Genomic DNA, 19,056 nt, shown 5'->3' on the forward strand with positions numbered 1-19,056 from the left:
TCAGCCCTCCCCGCCCCTGATAGAGCCTTCTAGAAGTCGCCGGACTCGTGTGGCTTGCAGCTCAGACACACTCCGAAAATACAACGTTTAAAGTCACAACTTCATCTACAGGACACCTAACAAGTGTCCCGATTCCTCAGTCAGCATGTCTTCTTTGGGGACTCTTGCTTTCGATGAGTATGGAAGGCCTTTCATCATCATTAAAGACCAAGACAAGAAGACACGGCTATCGGGCATTGACGCGTTGAAGGTACAATGGGCTAGCTAGCGTGACTCAACTGTGCCACTCTGCAATCTAAGATGCTAATTTGCTAATACTTGGGTGCATAAACAGGACGACGACAGCTTGACATATAAATGTTCTTTACAATTTACGAGGAATGTGAGCTCGGAAGACATAAGATGCTGATATAAGTGAAAGAGGTCGGGTTGCTCGCTGAATGCTAATATCCCGGCCCATGTGCTTCCTCTTGGTTGGTAATGCTAAAGCTACACCGCCCATGCGTTCAATCGCCAGCAGTCGCATGCACATCGTATTCAAAGTAGGTTGTTTATCGCAGAAGTCAGATTCATACTGTCATTAGAAGTGGAGAGGATGGGCCGCACCTTATTGAATGTGTTTGTTGACACTTTATTTTAATAATGTGTTTTGCAGTCTCACATTATGGCAGCCAAGGCAGTTGCCTCAACGCTGAAAACATCATTAGGACCTAATGGTGAGTGCATGCAATTATCAATTGGTATGCCATGTTAAATACAGTAGTAAGACTGCTGTGAATGTTTAGTTACATTGAAATTATGACAGTCAATTGTTAGGCCCGTAATTAAAATGGCATTGGTCCATTTTTCTGGTACCCAGGCCTGGATAAGATGATGGTGGACAGGGATGGAGAAGTGACTGTCACCAACGATGGTGCCACTATTCTCAGCATGATGGACGTGGACCACCAAATTGCTAAGCTGATGGTGGAGCTCTCCAAGTCCCAAGATGATGAGATTGGTGATGGAACCACTGGAGTTGTTGGTAAGGAAGAGGATTAAAGAAAGAAAGAGCGCCTTTATTGTCTCTGAAGTCTGAGAAATTTGTCTTTCAAGTACATGCTTTACAATTCATGCAATTTGCGATTCATTATACATGTTGTACACAAATATGTTTCACACAAATACAATCACACAAGATTGCGCCCCCCTCCTACACACACGCACTGGAGGGGGCACCACAGGCAGCCATCAGCCAGTGCCAGTGCAGCAGGTTGGGGTTCGGTGCCTTGCTCGAGGGCTCCTCGGCAGTCGCCTGTAGGCAAGCTGGCAACTATTTGCCTGCCGGCTGCCAATCCACACTTTTTGGCCCACATGGTACTCAAACCAGCCACCCTCCGCTTCCCAAGCAGAGTCCCCTATGGACCCGTTGAGGCGGCAAAGATTATATGTATTTGTATTATCATTTCCCTGTTTACAGGTGTAGGTATACTGCCTTTTAAACGGTGGGATATGATAGGGTTGTCCCGCAAAATGTTGTAACTCTCAATTATGTCTGTTGCACTCTTTCAAACATTTTTCCTGTGACTGTTCAACATATTGACCATTCCCCTGTCTCTCCCCAGTGCTGGCTGGGGCTCTGCTAGAGCAGGCTGAACAGCTGCTAGATCGCGGAATCCACCCCATCCGTATCTCTGATGGTTACGATCAAGCCGCACGCATCGCCATCGACCAGCTGGACCAAATTGCTGAAACCTTTCCCTTTGACACCAATAATACAGAATCCCTCATCCAGACGGCCATGACAACACTGGGATCCAAAGTGTAAGTCCCCTGAACATGACTATCAATTAATTTATACAATTAAACTACAATCATTCACTACAACAGTTTCTACTTTTTAATTATGTATGTTTAGAGTTAACCCAATGACCAAATAATACATTAGATTTTTCAGTATGAAGACATATAGAGATGTCATTTAACTTAATTTGCACCACTGTTGCCCTTCAGGATCAACAAGTGCCACAGACAGATGGCTGAGATCGCAGTGAATGCCATCCTCACTGTGGCTGACTTGGAAAGGAAGGATGTCGACTTTGAGCTCATCAAGATGGAGGGCAAGGTGGGAGGCAAGCTGGAGGACACGCAGCTCATCAAGGGAGTAATCGTTGACAAGGAATTCAGCCACCCTCAGATGCCCAAGGTACACGCCCAAAAAATTACTCTCCAGCTGTCGTCTGCTCAACTTGTAGGCAGAGCTATTTTGGTGATTCCTGTACAATCAATATCATCACAAAATGGCAATTGTTTTGGCATTGGTGTCATTCCTGTTATCAATTACCTGGTGTATTAGTGAAGGAGCCACAAATCCTGCCATGTTCTTTTAAACTCGTAGGACAGAACACTACTTTACATTTTCTGTTGGCGTGTCACATGAGATCACAGCTGAACTCGCTTAATTGTCATTTTGCAGGTCCTGAAAGACACAAAAATTGCCATCCTCACTTGCCCATTTGAGCCACCTAAGCCCAAGACTAAGCATAAGTTGGACGTGACCTCTGTCGAGGATTACAAAGCCCTGCAGAAATATGAAAAGGAGAAGTTTGCAGAAATGATACATCAGGTAAGCACTGCAACACCACAAATCTGCTGATAACTCTAGAACTGGAAGGAAGAATATGTCTGTTTTATGCCAATATGGCTGTTGATATTTTACAGTGTCAGTGTAAAATATGTTTTTTTCATGTAGGTCAAAAGCAATGGTGCTAACTTGGCCATCTGCCAGTGGGGCTTTGATGATGAAGCCAACCACCTGCTGCTGCAGAATGAGCTGCCTGCTGTGCGCTGGGTCGGAGGCCCTGAGATTGAGGTGAGGGAAGTTTAGTATGAAACATGTGTATACCTGAGAGTAGATAAATACTAGGCTGATGAAGAATGCTTGCTCAATGCTGTATGATTGCTCCCTTTTTTGCCTTGGAATTACATTGATTGCATTGATATGAAATGACAATGTTGTTGTGGGTGAGCAAGAATGCATATGGTACAAAATAAACATGTCGGGGTTCAAGTGTCCTAAATGCATTTCATTTCCTCTGTAGCTGATTGCCATAGCTACAGGGGGCCGCATTGTGCCGAGGTTCTCCGAGCTGACCCCAGAGAAGCTTGGATCTGCTGGCTTGGTGAAAGAGATCTCCTTTGGCACCACTAAGGACCGCATGTTGGTTATCCAGGAGTGCAAGAACACTAGGGCCGTTACCATTTTCATCCGTGGGGGCAACAAAATGGTGAGCACAGCTGTGATTTTGATTATTAATGCAAAAATGTTTGAGACAACAGCTAAGGACACCTGGGCTAAAATTGTATGATTGTATTGTCCTTATTTTTAACATTTACCCTATTCTTCAGATTATCGAGGAGGCCAAGCGTTCACTCCACGATGCTCTGTGTGTGATCCGCAATCTGGTTAGAGACAACCGTGTTGTGTATGGAGGAGGCGCTTCAGAGATTGCATGTGCTCTGGCAGTCAGCCAGGCTGCAGATAAGGTGAGGAGTGTAAAAAGTTTTGGGGGCAATATTATAGCAAATTGCTTTAGATTAAGGTGGAACAAGGTTCTTTTTTTTTTTCAGCGGTGCTCCAAAGACCTATTGCTATTGTTGCTTGAAAATTGACCACTTCCACCCCCTCTTCTTTTCAGTGCCCGTCATTGGAGCAGTATGCTATGAGGGCATTTGCTGATGCTTTGGAGGTCATCCCAATGGCATTGGCTGAGAACAGTGGGCTGAACCCGATTCAGACCATGACTGAGGTCAGAGCCAGACAGGTCACGGAGAACAACTCCTTCCTGGGCATAGATTGCCTGCACCTCAGCACCAATGGTAAAGAACCAGTTGCATGTGGCAAATATGTATTTTCTACTGCCACTCAAGTTACATAGATGCAGCATTTGCCAAAGTCGCCATTGCCCGAGTTACCAGTGTAATCTAGTGATAAGCAATCAAGCATTTCTGTTTTGCTCCTCCACAGACATGAAGCAGCAACACGTGCTTGAGACTCTGATTGGCAAAAAGCAACAGATCTCACTGGCCACTCAGGTCGTCAGGATGATACTCAAGATTGATGACATCCGAAGCCCGGGAGAGACTGAGGACTGAAGCCCTCCTGAGCACCAGAAGGCTTCGTCAAGACACTTCCCCGAGCACTGAGTCCAAACCGCACTGCGTACCGCTATTTATCATTTGACACAAATTGTCCAAGCTGTTGTAGTATCAAAGGCGCCATTAAACTGTTGGTCTGTTGAAATTTCCTTACTTTTGTGGTTCTGATTACGTGTCGGTGACAATAATAAACTTGTTGTGGTTCATTTGATTTTCATCCGTTGTGTATTCCATGAAAATGTACAGAACATTTCTTGCAGATGAGATTGTGAAGAGAAATCTTAGCAAGCACGTATACACAGTTTATAAGATGGCAAGACTGACCACTGTCGCATATATCTGCATCATTGAAAGCTTTGTGCAAGATTATTTAGGAACTATGTAGGATTTACAGTTCAGTTGAGTAGGAATCAACTCAAGGCAAGAGTGGATACGCATACAGTGAAGTAAAGTAGGATAAGATAATCCTTTATCCACCCAACAACGGGGAAATTCACATGTTACAGCAGCAAAGTGTATAGTGCAAGACAAAGTGTTGGCAACAACAAAGCATTGATATATCCTTGAACTAACGATTGTCAGCATTGTATTTTAGATTCACTTGCTCAGACCGGAGAGTTACCTTTTAGTTTTTCGGAAGACTTCAACGGGCAATCTTCTGTTTATATAAACCTTGCACCTGAAATCCCTCACCAACCGCCTCCTGGACCCCTTGCAGTTCGCCTACAGAACCAACAGGTCTGTAGACAACGCTGTCAACATGGGCCTCCCACTTCACCCGCAGGAACCTACGCCAGGATCCTGTTTGTGGACTTCAGCTCTGCCTTCAATACCATCATCCCGTCACTGCTGCAGGACAAGCTCTCCCAGCCTTACATGCCCGACTCCACCTGCAGGTGGATCACAGACTCCAGGACCTGCACGCCTCTCGGACCCTGAGGCGGGCAGGCAAGGTTGTGGCTGACCCCTCCCACCCTGGTCACAAACTGTTTGCAACCCTCCCCTCTTGCAGGAGGCTAAAGCCTCACGCCACCAATCCAGTTTCTCTACAGTGGGCCTCATTAACAAGGCCTGGGTCTGCCACTGACCACACAATTTCCCTAGCAACTTGCATGTTAATCTTATTCAATTTAGTTAATTGATTTAATTGTGTGTGTTTTTCTAATTTATTTCAATTTCTTTGCATAGTGGTTGTCTTGTTGTCTTGTTTTCTTATGTTTTATATCGCACCAATAACCACAAAAAAATAGTTTTAAGTGTAAACTTATTTGGCAATAAAAGCTATTCTGATTTTGATTGTGATTCTGAAAAGTAAACACCAAGTTGATCACATCACGACCTTTAAAATAAAATCCAAGTTTTATTAGTGCTTTACAGCGTTTCTTCCCACGACACGTGCGAGCTTCTTTCTCGGACCGTTCGATTATGTGTGTCTGTCAACGTTCGGCAATACCTGACGGTCACCGCCGCTTCGTGCCTGTAAAAGGCACCGCTGAGATTCGAACTCAGGATCTCCTGTTTACTAGACAGGCGCTTTAACCAACTAAGCCACGGCACCGGCTTCCCCGCTACAGCACATGTGATCATAGAAACTGATATCTAATGTGGGGAAACTGTTTTCTCGAGGCACAATTCACTGCGGAGTCACTTCCAAGTTCAATGGCTCACTTAGACATTGTGACTTTGTATTTATTTTAAATCAAAACAGTGCGGTCTGTTTTTAATGTTATTAATTAAACACCCTTATTTACATCAATGTATTAAGAACACACGTGATGCACTAAAAGCTGTTAGTTGACGTCACAGCCATTTTCGTCTTGTGATATCAGAGAAAATTCGCTTATAACACATCAATTCCTACGTTATTGATAGAAAGAGATTAGTTAGAGATGATTGCACAACATGCTTTACATATGCCAACCACGTGACAGCTGTCGTGGAAGTTTCCCTGCCGTAAAACGCTGCCGTAAGATAAAACAGTTCTGTGACAAGAGGTATCAGTGACGTTAGCGAGTTGTTTGTCCGTATCCTTGCCCGTAAGCGTTATTTTCAGCGATACGGGGGTGTGAAGTTGTAGAACATTTAGTTCTACATTGTCAATTCACCGTCAAATAAACCCCACTCTCGGCGGTAACAATATAGGTTGGGAAAGGAAGCGACGAAGCAAGCGCTGGCGTTGAAACTGTGGAGAAACCATTTTATGACTGTCAATGCATCAAACCCGCACAGCGACACTGTCGTCTCGCTAGCTTAGCTTAGCTTAGCTTGGCTAGCTAAACGATATTGTGTCTTGTATCGTGGATGGGTTCATTTCACGGGACACTGCTGGAAGAAACCAGTGCGTAGCGAGCAACATGGACACGGCCGAGGAAGGTAATGCACGAAGTCAAATTCTGTTGCTTCTTATTAAAGTGGTGCAAGCTCCGAAAGCCAGAGCCTGCTGCTTAGCTGGCCCTCTGCTGTTTCACTTAGCCGGCCAGCTTAGCTACAGGCAGGCGGTGCTGTGTTTGTTAAATTCATTAGGTCGAGAGCAAACTTCGTTATACTCAAGTTAACGTGAGGAATTATGACGTGGAACAGAGAGTGTCGAATTTGCGAGATGATTCCTCTCATGTGTGTATCTGGTAGGTAGTTATTGGTAATTATTCTTGTAACGTTTATCTTGAGTTTTTGCTCGGCTTTTCCTCATTTTCATCGTGTGTGTGTGTGTCTGTGTGTGTGTCTGTGTCTGTGTGTGTCCATAGCGGATATTTGTCGTGTGTGCCGATCAGAGGGGACTCCAGACAAACCCCTGTACCACCCGTGTGTCTGTACTGGCAGTATCAAATTCATCCACCAAGAATGGTAAGTACTTGCATTGCATTAGTTGGAGTAGTCTGAAATCTCGAGTTACATGCTGCTCCAGTTATCAGATCTCCATACCCCTTCAAAATGTTATTACCAGCTTTTCTGTGCAGACTTGGGACCGATTGTAAAGAATTCATTCGTGCTAGAATTGATTACTCCCAATGGAATTCAAAGTGTTCCAGTAACATGTTATTGTGATTGTCCTCATATTTTCATGAGATTCGCGATTGGAACCCAGTTAGAGTCGTGACCTTCTCCTAGAAACTTTAAATGCGGATCCAAACGTATTTGTTAAAAAAAGAGATGATTAACTCTTCCAGTAAATGAATGCTGGTGATTTTCATTTCCTTGTGTGCTATTGGCTTGACATCAGATCCATTAGAAGAAGAGTAATGGAAGGACATAAAAAACTGTTTCTCCTCCAGCTTCACTTTCTTTCATAGTATCCCAGATGGCTTGCCTGGGGTGGTGTGTTGGTATGGTTGAAAACAACAGCTGCAGCTTTGGGAGTTTGGGGGATTGTGCTGCGTTCTCATCTAGCCTGTGTGTGTGAATGTTACTGAAAAGGCCAGGCCTAGATTGTTCCGAGGCAATTGTTGAGCTAAATTCTGTTGCCATGTTAGTTCAACATCACCTCACAAACTTACAGCCTGATGAGCTCCTGTTGTCTACTGTATATGCTACTGTAATAACAATCCAACTAATCGTATACACCACAAGTGTACACAGCAACATATTGTGGTGTGATCAGATGATTGGTGTTGGCACGGTTAATGGAATAGATCGATGGAAAGTCTAGATGTAAACACAATGTAAAGTGAGAAGTTTAAGAAATATGGAAAATACAGTCATTTCACTTTATTCAGGCGCAGAAGCCTGAATAATAGAAGTTGAACATGACTGTACTGTAGTCTGTAGGTCTAATGTATGGTGGCATAGTGCAGTATGTATTGGAATCAGCTGGAGCAATGAATTGCATTACTCAGTTGTAAATCCCACTTGTGAGCCCGGGTCACAACATGACGGCATGTTTTGATTATAGTTGATTTAAAAGCTCACAACGGCTCAGAAACTGCTGAAGGGTACTTCTATGTTGTTAGAAACTGAGCAGGCCACTCCCACCCCACCTTGTTTACGTAGGGTATTTAACTGAGGCAACCTCTGCTGTTCACCTCCTTTGTCCCTATATTTACTTTTTCTACCTCTTTGCCTTAAATTCAGTCATGCAAAATCACAAAAACCTGTTAAGAATTCCACCTGTTAAGAATCTGTTCTTCAAATGTACACTCTTTGGACAAATGCTCAGCCAGAACATGTTTCCAATTTCTATATTTTGCTTTTCAGCTTGGTCCAGTGGCTGAAACACAGCAGGAAGGAGTACTGTGAATTATGCAAGCACAGATTTGCTTTCACACCAAGTAAGTCCATTGATGGATTATTTGTTTGAATATTCTTAACAGCCGGGGCGAGGCTTTGAACGTCACCACATACATCACCAACACACAACACAAGATAATGATGATAACCCACGGGTAACGTGCTTAAAGATCAACTAATAAAGAATGTTCAAACTTTAAACAAAGAGACCAGCCCATCCCATAATCAGACGGCCTCGGGAGACAGAGAGACAACGGTGCAGCAGCGCAAAAACCTCCGGTGTTCATCTTCATATTTTCGTTTAGTTGTACACTTTCCTGCATCCATGGTGATTCTGTCAGTCGCACTCTGAGACTGCGCACACTAGAATGTTTCATGTTTGGAACATTAACATTACTTAGAGACATCCGTCAAGATCGCGGGATGACAAATTATATGTGAAGCAATATTACATCGAAATCGGACCACGTTTTGTCTGTATTGCCAAATACAGGCACATGCATTTCAGATGTTTATTTTACAAACCAAACCGGCGAACCAGCTGCGAGGCTTCGAACATCACCACATACGTCACCAACACACGCCTCGATACGCACTGCGCAAAAATCTTCCTGGATTACTCGACACACGCTTCAAAGCCTCAACACGAAAGGACACATCACTAATTATAGGAGTTGTGTTACTAGTAAATGGAATGTCAACCAGTGGTTCCCAAACTTTTTCTTTCGCGCCCCCCCCTTATAAATATCAGAAGTTTTTCACTTTGGGAACTACTGTCTTATACAAAGTTATTCACACCTTAATGTGAAAAAGGAATATGCATCCCCTCAGAGCTTTGATGAAGTAAACACATGATTTTGTAACAACTTGCTGAATCATTTTCCGTATAACAAAATGTACCATCTGCTTCACTGTCTTCTTCCTCTAGTCTACTCCCCGGACATGCCCTCCCGCCTGCCCATCCAGGACATTTGTGCCGGCCTGCTCACCAGTGTGGGCACAGCCATCCGCTACTGGTTCCATTACACACTGGTGGCCTTTGCTTGGCTTGGGGTGGTTCCTCTCACTGCATGTAATGTGTACTTTTCACACATCCAGTCAGTTTAAAGATGTCCTGTCCCATTTGTCTCTCTGGATTATCACTTATGCTGTATGTCAATTCCACTGATCAGTTTGGTTGAGAGCAGCATATGACCTTATCAATTGTTCTGTCCAAGTAGGGGGAAAGGAAGTGTTGCTCACATTTGTACAGACTTTTGGACATTATTGATGTAGCTTTGCACTTTTTGAAGTACATATAATAATGTATTTGATGACCATGGCGTAAGATATACTGCACATGCTGTTTATATTTATGGTTTAATAGGATTAACAAGCTTTAATACCAGTACATAACAGGCAAAGTTATATGTTTCTAGAGTGAGAAAATCCCCCTTTGCGCAGAAAATGTAAACTAGACTATTTGCCACAATTTATGCAATTTGAAGCAACAAACTACTAATTTCACATTCATGTCATCAGTATGAAAATTGACATCTTGTCTCTCTGTCTCAGGTCGCATCTACAAGTGTCTCTTTACAGGCTCTGTGAGCTCACTATTGACACTGCCATTGGACATGCTCTCTACGTGAGTGTTGATGACATCCATTTGTAGTATTCAACATTGGTACACATACCAAACTTTGTTTTTCAAATGAGATCTTGAAAATTCGAAACTTTACTCTCTTTTCTCATTAGCTTTGAAGTTACTTATCTTAAGCAAAAAAGTTTACCAAAGTCCTTAAACTGATTGGTGTACATCTTTGTTCTTTCAGAGAAAACCTGCTTGCAGATTGTCTACAGGGCTGTTTCGTGGTCACCTGCACCCTGTGTGCATTCATCAGCCTGGTTTGGCTAAGAGAACAGATAGTACATGGTGGCGCTCCCCAGTGGCTAGAGCAGCACCAGCCTCCACCACCCAATGCAGCAGGACAACCCAATGAGGTGATCACAGACAGAGTTCAAGCATTTGGATACTATATTTGACCCTGACCTATACATTTAATCTGCCATACTAATCCATACATTCACTAACATGTTGTTCTTGTCTCTCCATGTCCTGTCACCTGACTCTCAGGCTCAAGGTGCAGGCCAAGGAGCAGCTGACGAGCCCCCTGTGGCCCAGCCAGCTCCTGCTGATCCCCCAGCCCAGAATGAAGCAGAGCCCGAGCCTCCTGATGTCCCCTTAGACCAAGGTGATGAGCCCGAGCTGGAGGAAGAGGAGGGAGCAGCTGCTGAGGATGCAGACCCCAACAACGGAGCACAAGGTTGGCGTTTGTAGAGAACTAAAAGAACTGGCAACTGTCTGGATGCTGTATTTTACATTGTTGCCTTAGTTTCGTGGGAATATCTGGATTACTCGATGACGCAATGGGACACTGATTTACACCACACAACAATGAGAGTTTGAGAGAGTTCCACAAACAGTAGCAGTGAGGTTACACAGCTGACTGGCAGTTGTTCTCATTTCTTAGCAGCATGTCAGCCCACCACAGTTAATTTGACAGCGATATAAATATCTTTATTCCTCATAGCTTTATGTTGACACTTTGTTTTGATTTATTATGGTAAATGGACTGTTTTTTGGCATACTAATAACACTAAACAAGGTCGGATAATGAATTGTTATTGCATTTCACATTTTTCTAGCAGCAGGGTGCCGTGAAAGATAAATGAATGCAAAAGGAATGCCTCAAGTAACTTCCTTACACCACATAGTATACAGTATAATTCTTAATAAAAGTTATAGAATGTCAAAAAATAAGCATCTTGTCCTCTAACCCGAACCACATTTCATGCCCATCTCACAAACGGGTAGCTTGAAATTAATCTTTTTTTGAGAGTTGTACCAGGTTAGATTGGATCATTATCATGGATCATGTATTTGTATTGTATTATATTATTGTGATTTTCGAGACATTTAATTGCATTTTCTTTGCTTCCTGGCGCTGTAGATGACATGAATTGGAACGCTTTGGAGTGGGATAGAGCGGCCGAAGAGCTCACCTGGGAGAGGGTAAGTGTGTATGGCAGCAAAGATCTCCAAACAGCCAGATTTGTAGTTAATACATCACCTCCAACTCCATCCTGTCACAGATCTGTTCTCATGTAACATTTGTAATCTTTCCGTATTTCTCCAAGATGCTCGGCCTCGATGGTTCACTGGTATTTCTGGTAAGTTTTTATAGCTAAAATTGTCACAACATTGTATTTTAACAATGTCCAAAGCCTACTGGTTGATGAATGCTGTGTCTTATGTCTTCCAGGAACATGTGTTTTGGGTCGTCTCTCTGAACACACTCTTCATCCTAGTGTTCGGTAAGTAGATTGAAACCAGAATGTGCACATTGATTGCATTTGTCTTTCTGACTTTATGTGCCAGTTTGAGAAATAAACAAGTTTTCATTCATTCTTCAGCGTTCTGTCCCTATCATATTGGACACTTCTCTGTCGTGGGTCTTGGCTTTGAGGAATACGTAAGAAACGCATTTTATCCCACCTGTCTTAGCTCAGGGTCATCATGCAATAATCTTTCTTCCGAGTTCTAATTTGTTGTATTTTCCTCCAGGTCCAGGCCTCCCACTTTGAAGGTTTAATCACCACCATAGTTGGCTATATACTGCTGGCCATGTCGCTAATCCTCTGTCATGTATCCTTCTACTGATCACCACCATCTGTTTACACCACCGACATGTAGAACACAAAGATGCAGATTCTGATCCTGTGAGGAACAGGCTATGGTGTCATGAGTATGGAGAGAGAAGCAGAGGGCACAAAATTCTTTGTAGCAGGTGCCTCTGTGTTTGTTTGTGTGGATTTACAGCAGGTGTGTTTGCAGTGTTAATCCTTGACCGCTGTGTCCTAGGGACTAGCTGCTTTGGTCAGGTTCCAGCGCTCCAGACGCCTCCTTGGAGTCTGCTATATTGTTGTCAAGGTAACAAGGCATATCCATGCATTTCTGCTTTGTCATTCTTTTGTGACTTGCAGTGTGTTATCTCTGTGTAGGGATTTCTGTAGCTGATATAATAAAGTGGAATTTGTGTTTGCATTTGTAATCAAAGATTGAATTAGAGAGAGATATCATTTTAGTTGTAGTGTACAATTTAAAATAACTAAAACACACATGCTAGGGCTTCAAAATAAGAGCAGAAGCAGCATATTGGAAACAAAGCTGTTGCAATGAGAGGATGGGTGACCTGTAGCTTCATTGCTTATAACTTTTTAAATGATCTTTGTTTATGTGTTAAAACTTAACTGTACAATTGTTCTGCTTGCTTTCATTGCAGGTCTCTCTGCTTGTTGTTGTGGAGATTGGTGTTTTCCCGTTGATCTGTGGCTGGTGGCTTGATATATGCTCTTTAGTAAGTCTATCTCTGTTTGTTGCTCTGGCTAATTGTCTGTATCGTTATGCTGTACAGTAGAATGCCTTGCACAGTTTGACCCTCACGGCTCCGGTGAACAGCAAACTAATCTGGCCTCTGCTGCATTCCCATTTTAATAGTTGGAATAAATATTAACAACATAGAATATCTAACATATCACTTTTATAAAGGTAAAAAAAGAAAAATATTGAATGATCTAAAGTTATATTATACTGTGGATTTAAATATCTTTCCTTCTTCTGCAGGAGATGTTTGATGCCTCGCTGAAAGACAGAGAATTGAGTTTTAAGTCGGCTCCTGGTACCACCATGTTCTTGCACTGGCTTGTCGGAATGGTCTATGTCTTCTACTTTGCTTCTTTCATTCTCCTGCTGAGAGAGGTACAATGACGGACAGAGTTGACTTTGTTTTGGATACTAAATCCTACATAGCTAAATTCCATCCCTTATGTTTGCCCATCAGGTGCTGAGGCCGGGAGTGCTGTGGTTCCTGAGAAACCTCAACGATCCCGATTTTAATCCGGTGCAGGAGATGATCCACCTGCCCATCTACAGACACCTGCGGAGGTTCATCCTGTCCGTGGTGGTGTTTGGCTCCATTGTCTTGCTCATGCTGTGGCTCCCCATTAGGCTGATTAAACTGCTGCTGCCCACCTTCCTGCCATACAACGTCATGCTCTACAGGTATCCAGCAGAGATAACAAACCTGGGGAAGGTCACTCACTCAGCAGATCCAAATCATCTACTGCTCTGTACCCCCCGTAGAAGTCTAATGTCTGCTTCTCTTTTTCAGCGATGCCCCAGTCAGTGAGTTGTCTCTGGAGCTGTTACTACTTCAGGTGGTGCTGCCGGCTCTGTTGGAGCAGGGACACACTCGTCAGTGGCTTAAAGGTCTTGTCAGGGCCTGGACTGTGAGCGCTGGCTATTTACTGTAAGTCATTATATTGTCCTGTCATTTGTTTTCGTTCTTTGCTCTCAGCACACACATTTTGTCTGTCTGTGACTACATGTCTGCACTGAATGAACTCTGTTCTCTTTGCCTCCGCAGAGACCTCCACTCCTACCTCCTCGGGGAACAGGAAGACAACGATGCCAACCAGCCTGTCAACAACAATAATAATAACAATCCCCCTCCCGGTCACCATAATAACAATAACAACCCTGCTCCCGCTGTTGGGGAGGGTCTGCATGCAGCCCACCAGGCCATCTTGCAGCAAGGGGGACCAGTGGGTTTTCAGCCTTATCACCGACCCCTCCGCTTCCCATTCAGGGTGAGTGTCTCCTGGTGTTAGACGGGTGTTACTGTGTAAGTTTAGCTACCCCTCCCAAGGGAGTTATGAGCTTCACATGTTATGTTAACTTATACATTTGTGCAGTCTCCTCTTAATTTATACTATAGTTACCTAATCATCTACAATGGCCTGATTTGGACAGGTTTCCTACGAGATCTGTTAAGTAAGGGTTAACGTCCACCTAGTAGATGTGGTTTCCATCACAAATTTAGAAATGTGCCAACGCCCAAGATACCACTTAGTGCACATCTGGCGCCAAAGGGCTGCACTCCATTTTGAACACATTCATTGTACATTCTAACAACCTATAATTATAATACTCAAATTCTGCTTGATGATACACTCCCCTCACACACATACACACCATCAGGAGAGAAAAATATGAATGTACACATGCATACAGTTGCATTCTCTTACTTAAGTTGGTATTCTAAAACTTCTGACTTATTTCCTCCAGATTGTGTTGCTGATAGCATTCATGTGCATCACTCTTCTGGTGGCCAGTCTGCTGTGCTTAACCCTGCCAGGTGAGATATGGAGACCCACAGCAAATCCAACAGCCCTTTCTCCTCTTTGTAGATACACACCCAAACCATAATGAAAGGGTTGTATACATGCTCTTCTGAAGAGTTAAATTGGTGCCATGTCATTTTAACTTTACACTTCAGTCAGAACCAGTATATAATTACTAACTTAAACTAAGCAAGCTTAGGTTTATCTTGTGTTCTTTCTTTCTTCCTTTTTTGCTATTTGTTTTTATTGAAGCAAACATTTTACATGACATTGCGCATACAATTGTAGGATATTTTGGAGATCATTATACAGAAAGAGGGGGAAGAGGAGAGAGATAGAGAGAAAGAAGGAAAGCTGCACTATTAATGGTATTGTTGTTGCCAAACTTTTAAGTTCTGTGTGTGTTGCAGTGTTCACTGGGCGCTGGCTGATGTCCTTCTGGACAGGGAGCTCAAAAATCCATGAGCTGTACACTGCAGCATGTGGCCTGTATGTCTGCTGGCTGTCCATCCGTGGAGCCACAGTGCTGCTAGCCTGGATGCCGCAGGGACGCACCGTCATCGCACGCAAAGTCCAGGAGTGGACGCTTATGGTCGGTATCAGTCTGGCAGCATTTGGACAAATTACCCAGGACACAAAACTCATTCTATCATCGTAGGAAAGCGAACTTGTCCATGTCTTGAGTTTACCAACATAGCTGCTACTCAGGCCAAACCCCTTCCAGTGCTGCACCAAATAAGTCTCACAAAGGAACATATTCACTACATCAAAAGGGGTTCATATAGTTATTGTAGGGGGTTTCGGTTTATATGAAACGCGTTGTTACAATTTGTAATGTTCTGTGTCCAACTTGATTGTGTTTGTAGATCCTGAAGACCCTGGTTGTAGCTCTGTTGGTAGCTGGAGTCATCCCACTGCTGTTGGGACTGCTGTTTGAACTGGTCATTGTGGCGCCACTCAGGGTACCGCTGGACCAGACTCCCCTCTTCTACCCATGGCAGGTGTGTTGTGTGTGTGTGTGTGTGTGTGTGTGTAGTGTGTTGTGTGTTTCTTGTATTGGTGTCCATCTTTTCTCTCGTCCTCACCATTGGCAATGCCACTTTGACACTCCCGTTTGCTAATTTATTGTCTTGGTTACCCTTTGTGTTCAGGACTGGGCTCTTGGAGTTCTCCATGCAAAAATCATTGCTGCCATCACTCTCATGGGCCCGCAGTGGTGGCTGAAGACTGTTATAGAGCAGGTCAGCTTACATGTATACTATATACACCCTCACACGTCTTCATGTACTTAAATCCTGAATCTTATCAATGCCATGTCATTTTCTTTGGACCATGAATCGTTATTGCTGTAAATAAGAATTTGTTAAGTCTAATAAATAGAAAATACTCTAATGCAGTTACCTTGAATATGGATGGTTTTAGGCCATGTTTTGAGAATATTTCATATGATAAACTATATCAAGAGCAGCAGGGCAGTCCATTGGTTAACCTATCCTTTAGTTGGATAATGTGTGTTCACATCCCCATGTTAGTAAGCATGCACTTTGCTCGGTTGTCATTGAGCCAGAGAATGGATTGCTCTTGATTCTATCAGTGCTGTTGTATAGCTGCACTATGTCCAGTTACAGTGAATCATCAAAAGACAATAATTTTCTAACAGGGATCTATTAAATGGTAATTGGTTGTATAACGAGTCTAAAATTCCTGCTCAGGTTTATGCAAATGGAATCCGCAACATTGATCTCCAGTTTATCATCCGTAAACTGGCAGCCCCTGTTATCTCGGTCCTGCTGCTGTCTCTGTGTGTGCCGTATGTGATTGCTGCTGGGGTGGTGCCAGCTGTAGGTGAGTGTATGAGCATACTGTGCAACAAGTGTGTCTGTTTAAATGTTTCTGCTTCCTTATTGCTGTGTTGGATCCAGGGTTAAAGATTATAGAAATTCCACTGAAACAATATTCATGCAAGTGAAGAAGGTACTTTTCTTCCACAGGTGTGACCCCAGAGATGGAGATTCTGATGCAGAGGAGAATCTATCCATTCCTCTTGATGGTGGTCTCGCTTATCGGGATCCTGTCGTTCCAGATCCGACAGTTTAAACGGCTCTACGAGCACATCAAGAACGATAAGTAAGGATCTAGAAATGGACTGTATATCATACAATTTGTTGTGAAGAGATCATAATAGTTTGTATTTGTCAGTGGTATGAGTTGGGTTTTTGCATTTTTCAGTGTGCAGTATTGTTAGTTAAACGCATCTGGTGCAAACTTCTGTGCTAGTTAGAAGTTGGGTGAAAATACTCTTGAATTAATTGTTATAGGCATCTTACAAACGCCCTCAATAGTGACAGACCTTTGTCTAAAGGTGAACCATTGTATAATATTACTATTGGGATATGGAAAGCAAACAGTGAGCTAAATGCCAGTGGATGTCGGCATTTTCATTGTAACAATAATCCCTCCCTTCACAGGTACCTGGTTGGTCAGAGGCTTGTCAACTATGAACGTAAGACTGGAAGACCAACCTCAGTCCCACCCCCCAACCCTGTTGCCGAGTAGATTTTTGTCTCAAGATGCCACGTTTTGCACTTGTTCCGTTGTGTTCGTCCTGGCCCACTCTCACCATTTATTTCCTTTTTGTTTTTTTCAACGCAGTCCCTGGACTGAAATCCGTTTGAATCGCCCGTGGTATTTCATGAATTCCTGTTCACACACAATCACAAGTGATGTGGGATAATGTGTTATAATTATTGGACAGTTGTGCTGTACCCTCAGATAAAAGGAGTAGTTATAGGGTGAGGGTCAGAAGTTTGATTTGAAGCTCAACATCTGTATTGTTTCATGCCTTGCTTTGTAAAGTGCTGCCTGAGAATTGTACATGTGTAAATACTTTGAACGCAGACTTTGTCTTAAAAAAGACATACAGATTAATGCAATGACCATTGTACATCTTAAAAGTGTATGTATATTAATTTATTAAATCAAATTGACAGTTTCTTTATTTGCATTTGCAATCAAGACAAACAATGTGGCTCTTAGCTGGAATTTAAAAAGTGGATTTGGAGGAAATGATTTGAAATGCAAACTTGAACAGTGTCTACCATTGTGACTTCATGTTGTGGTGGGGTGGCTCTTCGGGCAGACATACTGTACAAAATGGAATGTGATCAGTAGAGTATTGGAGGTGGTGTGATTTCATCATCCTTTGGGATGAGAGTAGAATTTAGTATAATTCCAAAATTCTCTGCAAGAACACCTGGAATCTCCTGATCCTGTAGCTCCCTGCTTGTTTTAAACACACCTCTTGTTTCCTCAGTGGGAAACGTAGTGGTGGTCAGTCTGTGTCCGACGTAGCTGATCCTTCCGCCAGGTTTCATAATAGTGCACAGGGACTTGCAGAAGAAGAGGGAGCTGGGAGAGCTCTGGTGGTACTGGCACATCTGGGTGAACTGCTCCAGGCGTCGAGGTTCGAGTGTGAACTTGTACACCTCTGTCCAGTCTCCATGTTCTTCCCCCTCACTCTGCAGCTCCATGACGCACGTATCCCCGTCCGGTCTGATGCGGAACGCTCGGTGACCCTGTTCCTGTGGACCGCTGGTGTCCAGGGAAAGCGGGACACTGAATCCATCAGAGCCGAACCCGACGTCGCACAGCCACCGCTGCCCATCGAGCGTCACCAGTATGATCAAATGGTCAAACGGTGGACCGTAGTGGCCCGTCTCCGCATTTCTCACCTGACCGGACAGCAGAGTGACCTGGAAGCCCAGCTGGGCCAGCAGCCAGGCGAAGAGCCCGTTATTCTCACAGCAGAACCCCCCTCTGCGCCGGATCACGATCTTCTCATACAGCAGATCGAGGTCCAGTTTGACCTCTCCGCCGCTGTGCGCCGTCAGGTTCTCAAACGGCACCGACAGTAGATGGCCGGTGTGCAAAGACCGCAGCACGTCCAGGCTGGGTTCTACTGAGGACACGAACCCAATGCGCATCAAATACTTCTCAACATCCATCACAGCTGAAGACTTCCACAGAACTTTTCGTGTACTGCACGTCACTCGTTAACTTCACGAATTAAACTTCCGGGTTGAATCAATGTTTTCCGTTTTTGGGTGTTTTATGGTGGTCAAAGAAAAACTAGTTTTGTGGAAATTGACAATGTCGATTGATTTCTATATGAGTTATTACCCTAACTCAAACACCGAGATAAGTAATACACTTTAAAAAAAAAAAAAACTATTTTAATTAAATGACTCAATTGGCGAGTTAGGTTTAAAAAATGTCGTTTCTGTGGGTGAGGTACACTTCTGTGACTTCTTTAACTTTTTACATCCATTTCAATTATTTTATGGAACTCAACCTTTTAATTCTTCCAACATAGCAGGAAAGTGTTTGTATTAAGGCATTTGAAGAGTGATTTTGCAATATCCTTTCCTCGCAATATGGACTTTTGCTGTTTGCTCATGAAGATTACAGGCT

At 43.4% G+C, this 19,056-nt stretch overlaps 3 protein-coding genes and 1 non-coding gene across 4 annotated transcripts; 2 read left to right on the top strand and 2 right to left on the bottom strand.

The window, feature by feature from the left end:
* The first annotated feature begins 22 nt into the window (after positions 1–22).
* cct5 (chaperonin containing TCP1, subunit 5 (epsilon)) lies at positions 23–4,354 on the top strand. Its single transcript, XM_076157948.1, has 11 exons — positions 23–250; positions 656–716; positions 860–1,024; positions 1,605–1,803; positions 1,993–2,185; positions 2,456–2,605; positions 2,732–2,851; positions 3,081–3,266; positions 3,388–3,525; positions 3,678–3,858; positions 4,007–4,354. Exons 1-11 carry the CDS (start codon positions 146–148, stop codon positions 4,132–4,134), a joined length of 1,626 nt encoding a protein of 541 aa, XP_076014063.1. The 5' UTR covers positions 23–145; the 3' UTR covers positions 4,135–4,354.
* A 1,267-nt stretch (positions 4,355–5,621) lies between these two features.
* Positions 5,622–5,695, bottom strand: trnat-agu (transfer RNA threonine (anticodon AGU)). The gene has a single exon. It is a non-coding gene; the product is annotated as a tRNA-Thr (tRNA).
* A 414-nt stretch (positions 5,696–6,109) lies between these two features.
* On the top strand, positions 6,110–17,579 carry LOC143006811 (E3 ubiquitin-protein ligase MARCHF6-like). The gene is made up of 25 exons (XM_076158111.1): positions 6,110–6,510; positions 6,882–6,981; positions 8,329–8,402; positions 9,290–9,433; positions 9,916–9,988; positions 10,176–10,344; positions 10,478–10,667; positions 11,355–11,416; positions 11,542–11,574; positions 11,667–11,718; positions 11,818–11,876; positions 11,969–12,049; positions 12,266–12,334; positions 12,687–12,761; positions 13,028–13,162; positions 13,245–13,465; positions 13,575–13,712; positions 13,830–14,052; positions 14,531–14,600; positions 14,997–15,178; positions 15,453–15,587; positions 15,738–15,827; positions 16,299–16,431; positions 16,578–16,713; positions 17,055–17,579. The coding sequence occupies exons 1-25, from the start codon at positions 6,492–6,494 to the stop codon at positions 17,140–17,142; spliced, it is 2,751 nt and encodes a 916-aa protein (XP_076014226.1). The 5' UTR covers positions 6,110–6,491; the 3' UTR covers positions 17,143–17,579.
* Positions 17,239–18,669, bottom strand: LOC143006812 (arylamine N-acetyltransferase 2-like). The gene has a single exon (XM_076158112.1). It carries the CDS (start codon positions 18,588–18,590, stop codon positions 17,751–17,753), a length of 840 nt encoding a protein of 279 aa, XP_076014227.1. The 5' UTR covers positions 18,591–18,669; the 3' UTR covers positions 17,239–17,750.
* Between the last annotated feature and the right edge of the window lie 387 nt (positions 18,670–19,056).

The sequence above is a fragment of the Genypterus blacodes genome, unplaced genomic scaffold (assembly GCF_046128005.1).
Source record: "Genypterus blacodes isolate CSIRO-AG114 ecotype Tasmania unplaced genomic scaffold, CSIRO-AGI_Gbla_v1 ptg000076l_1, whole genome shotgun sequence".
NCBI classification, from domain to species: domain Eukaryota; kingdom Metazoa; phylum Chordata; class Actinopteri; order Ophidiiformes; family Ophidiidae; genus Genypterus; species Genypterus blacodes.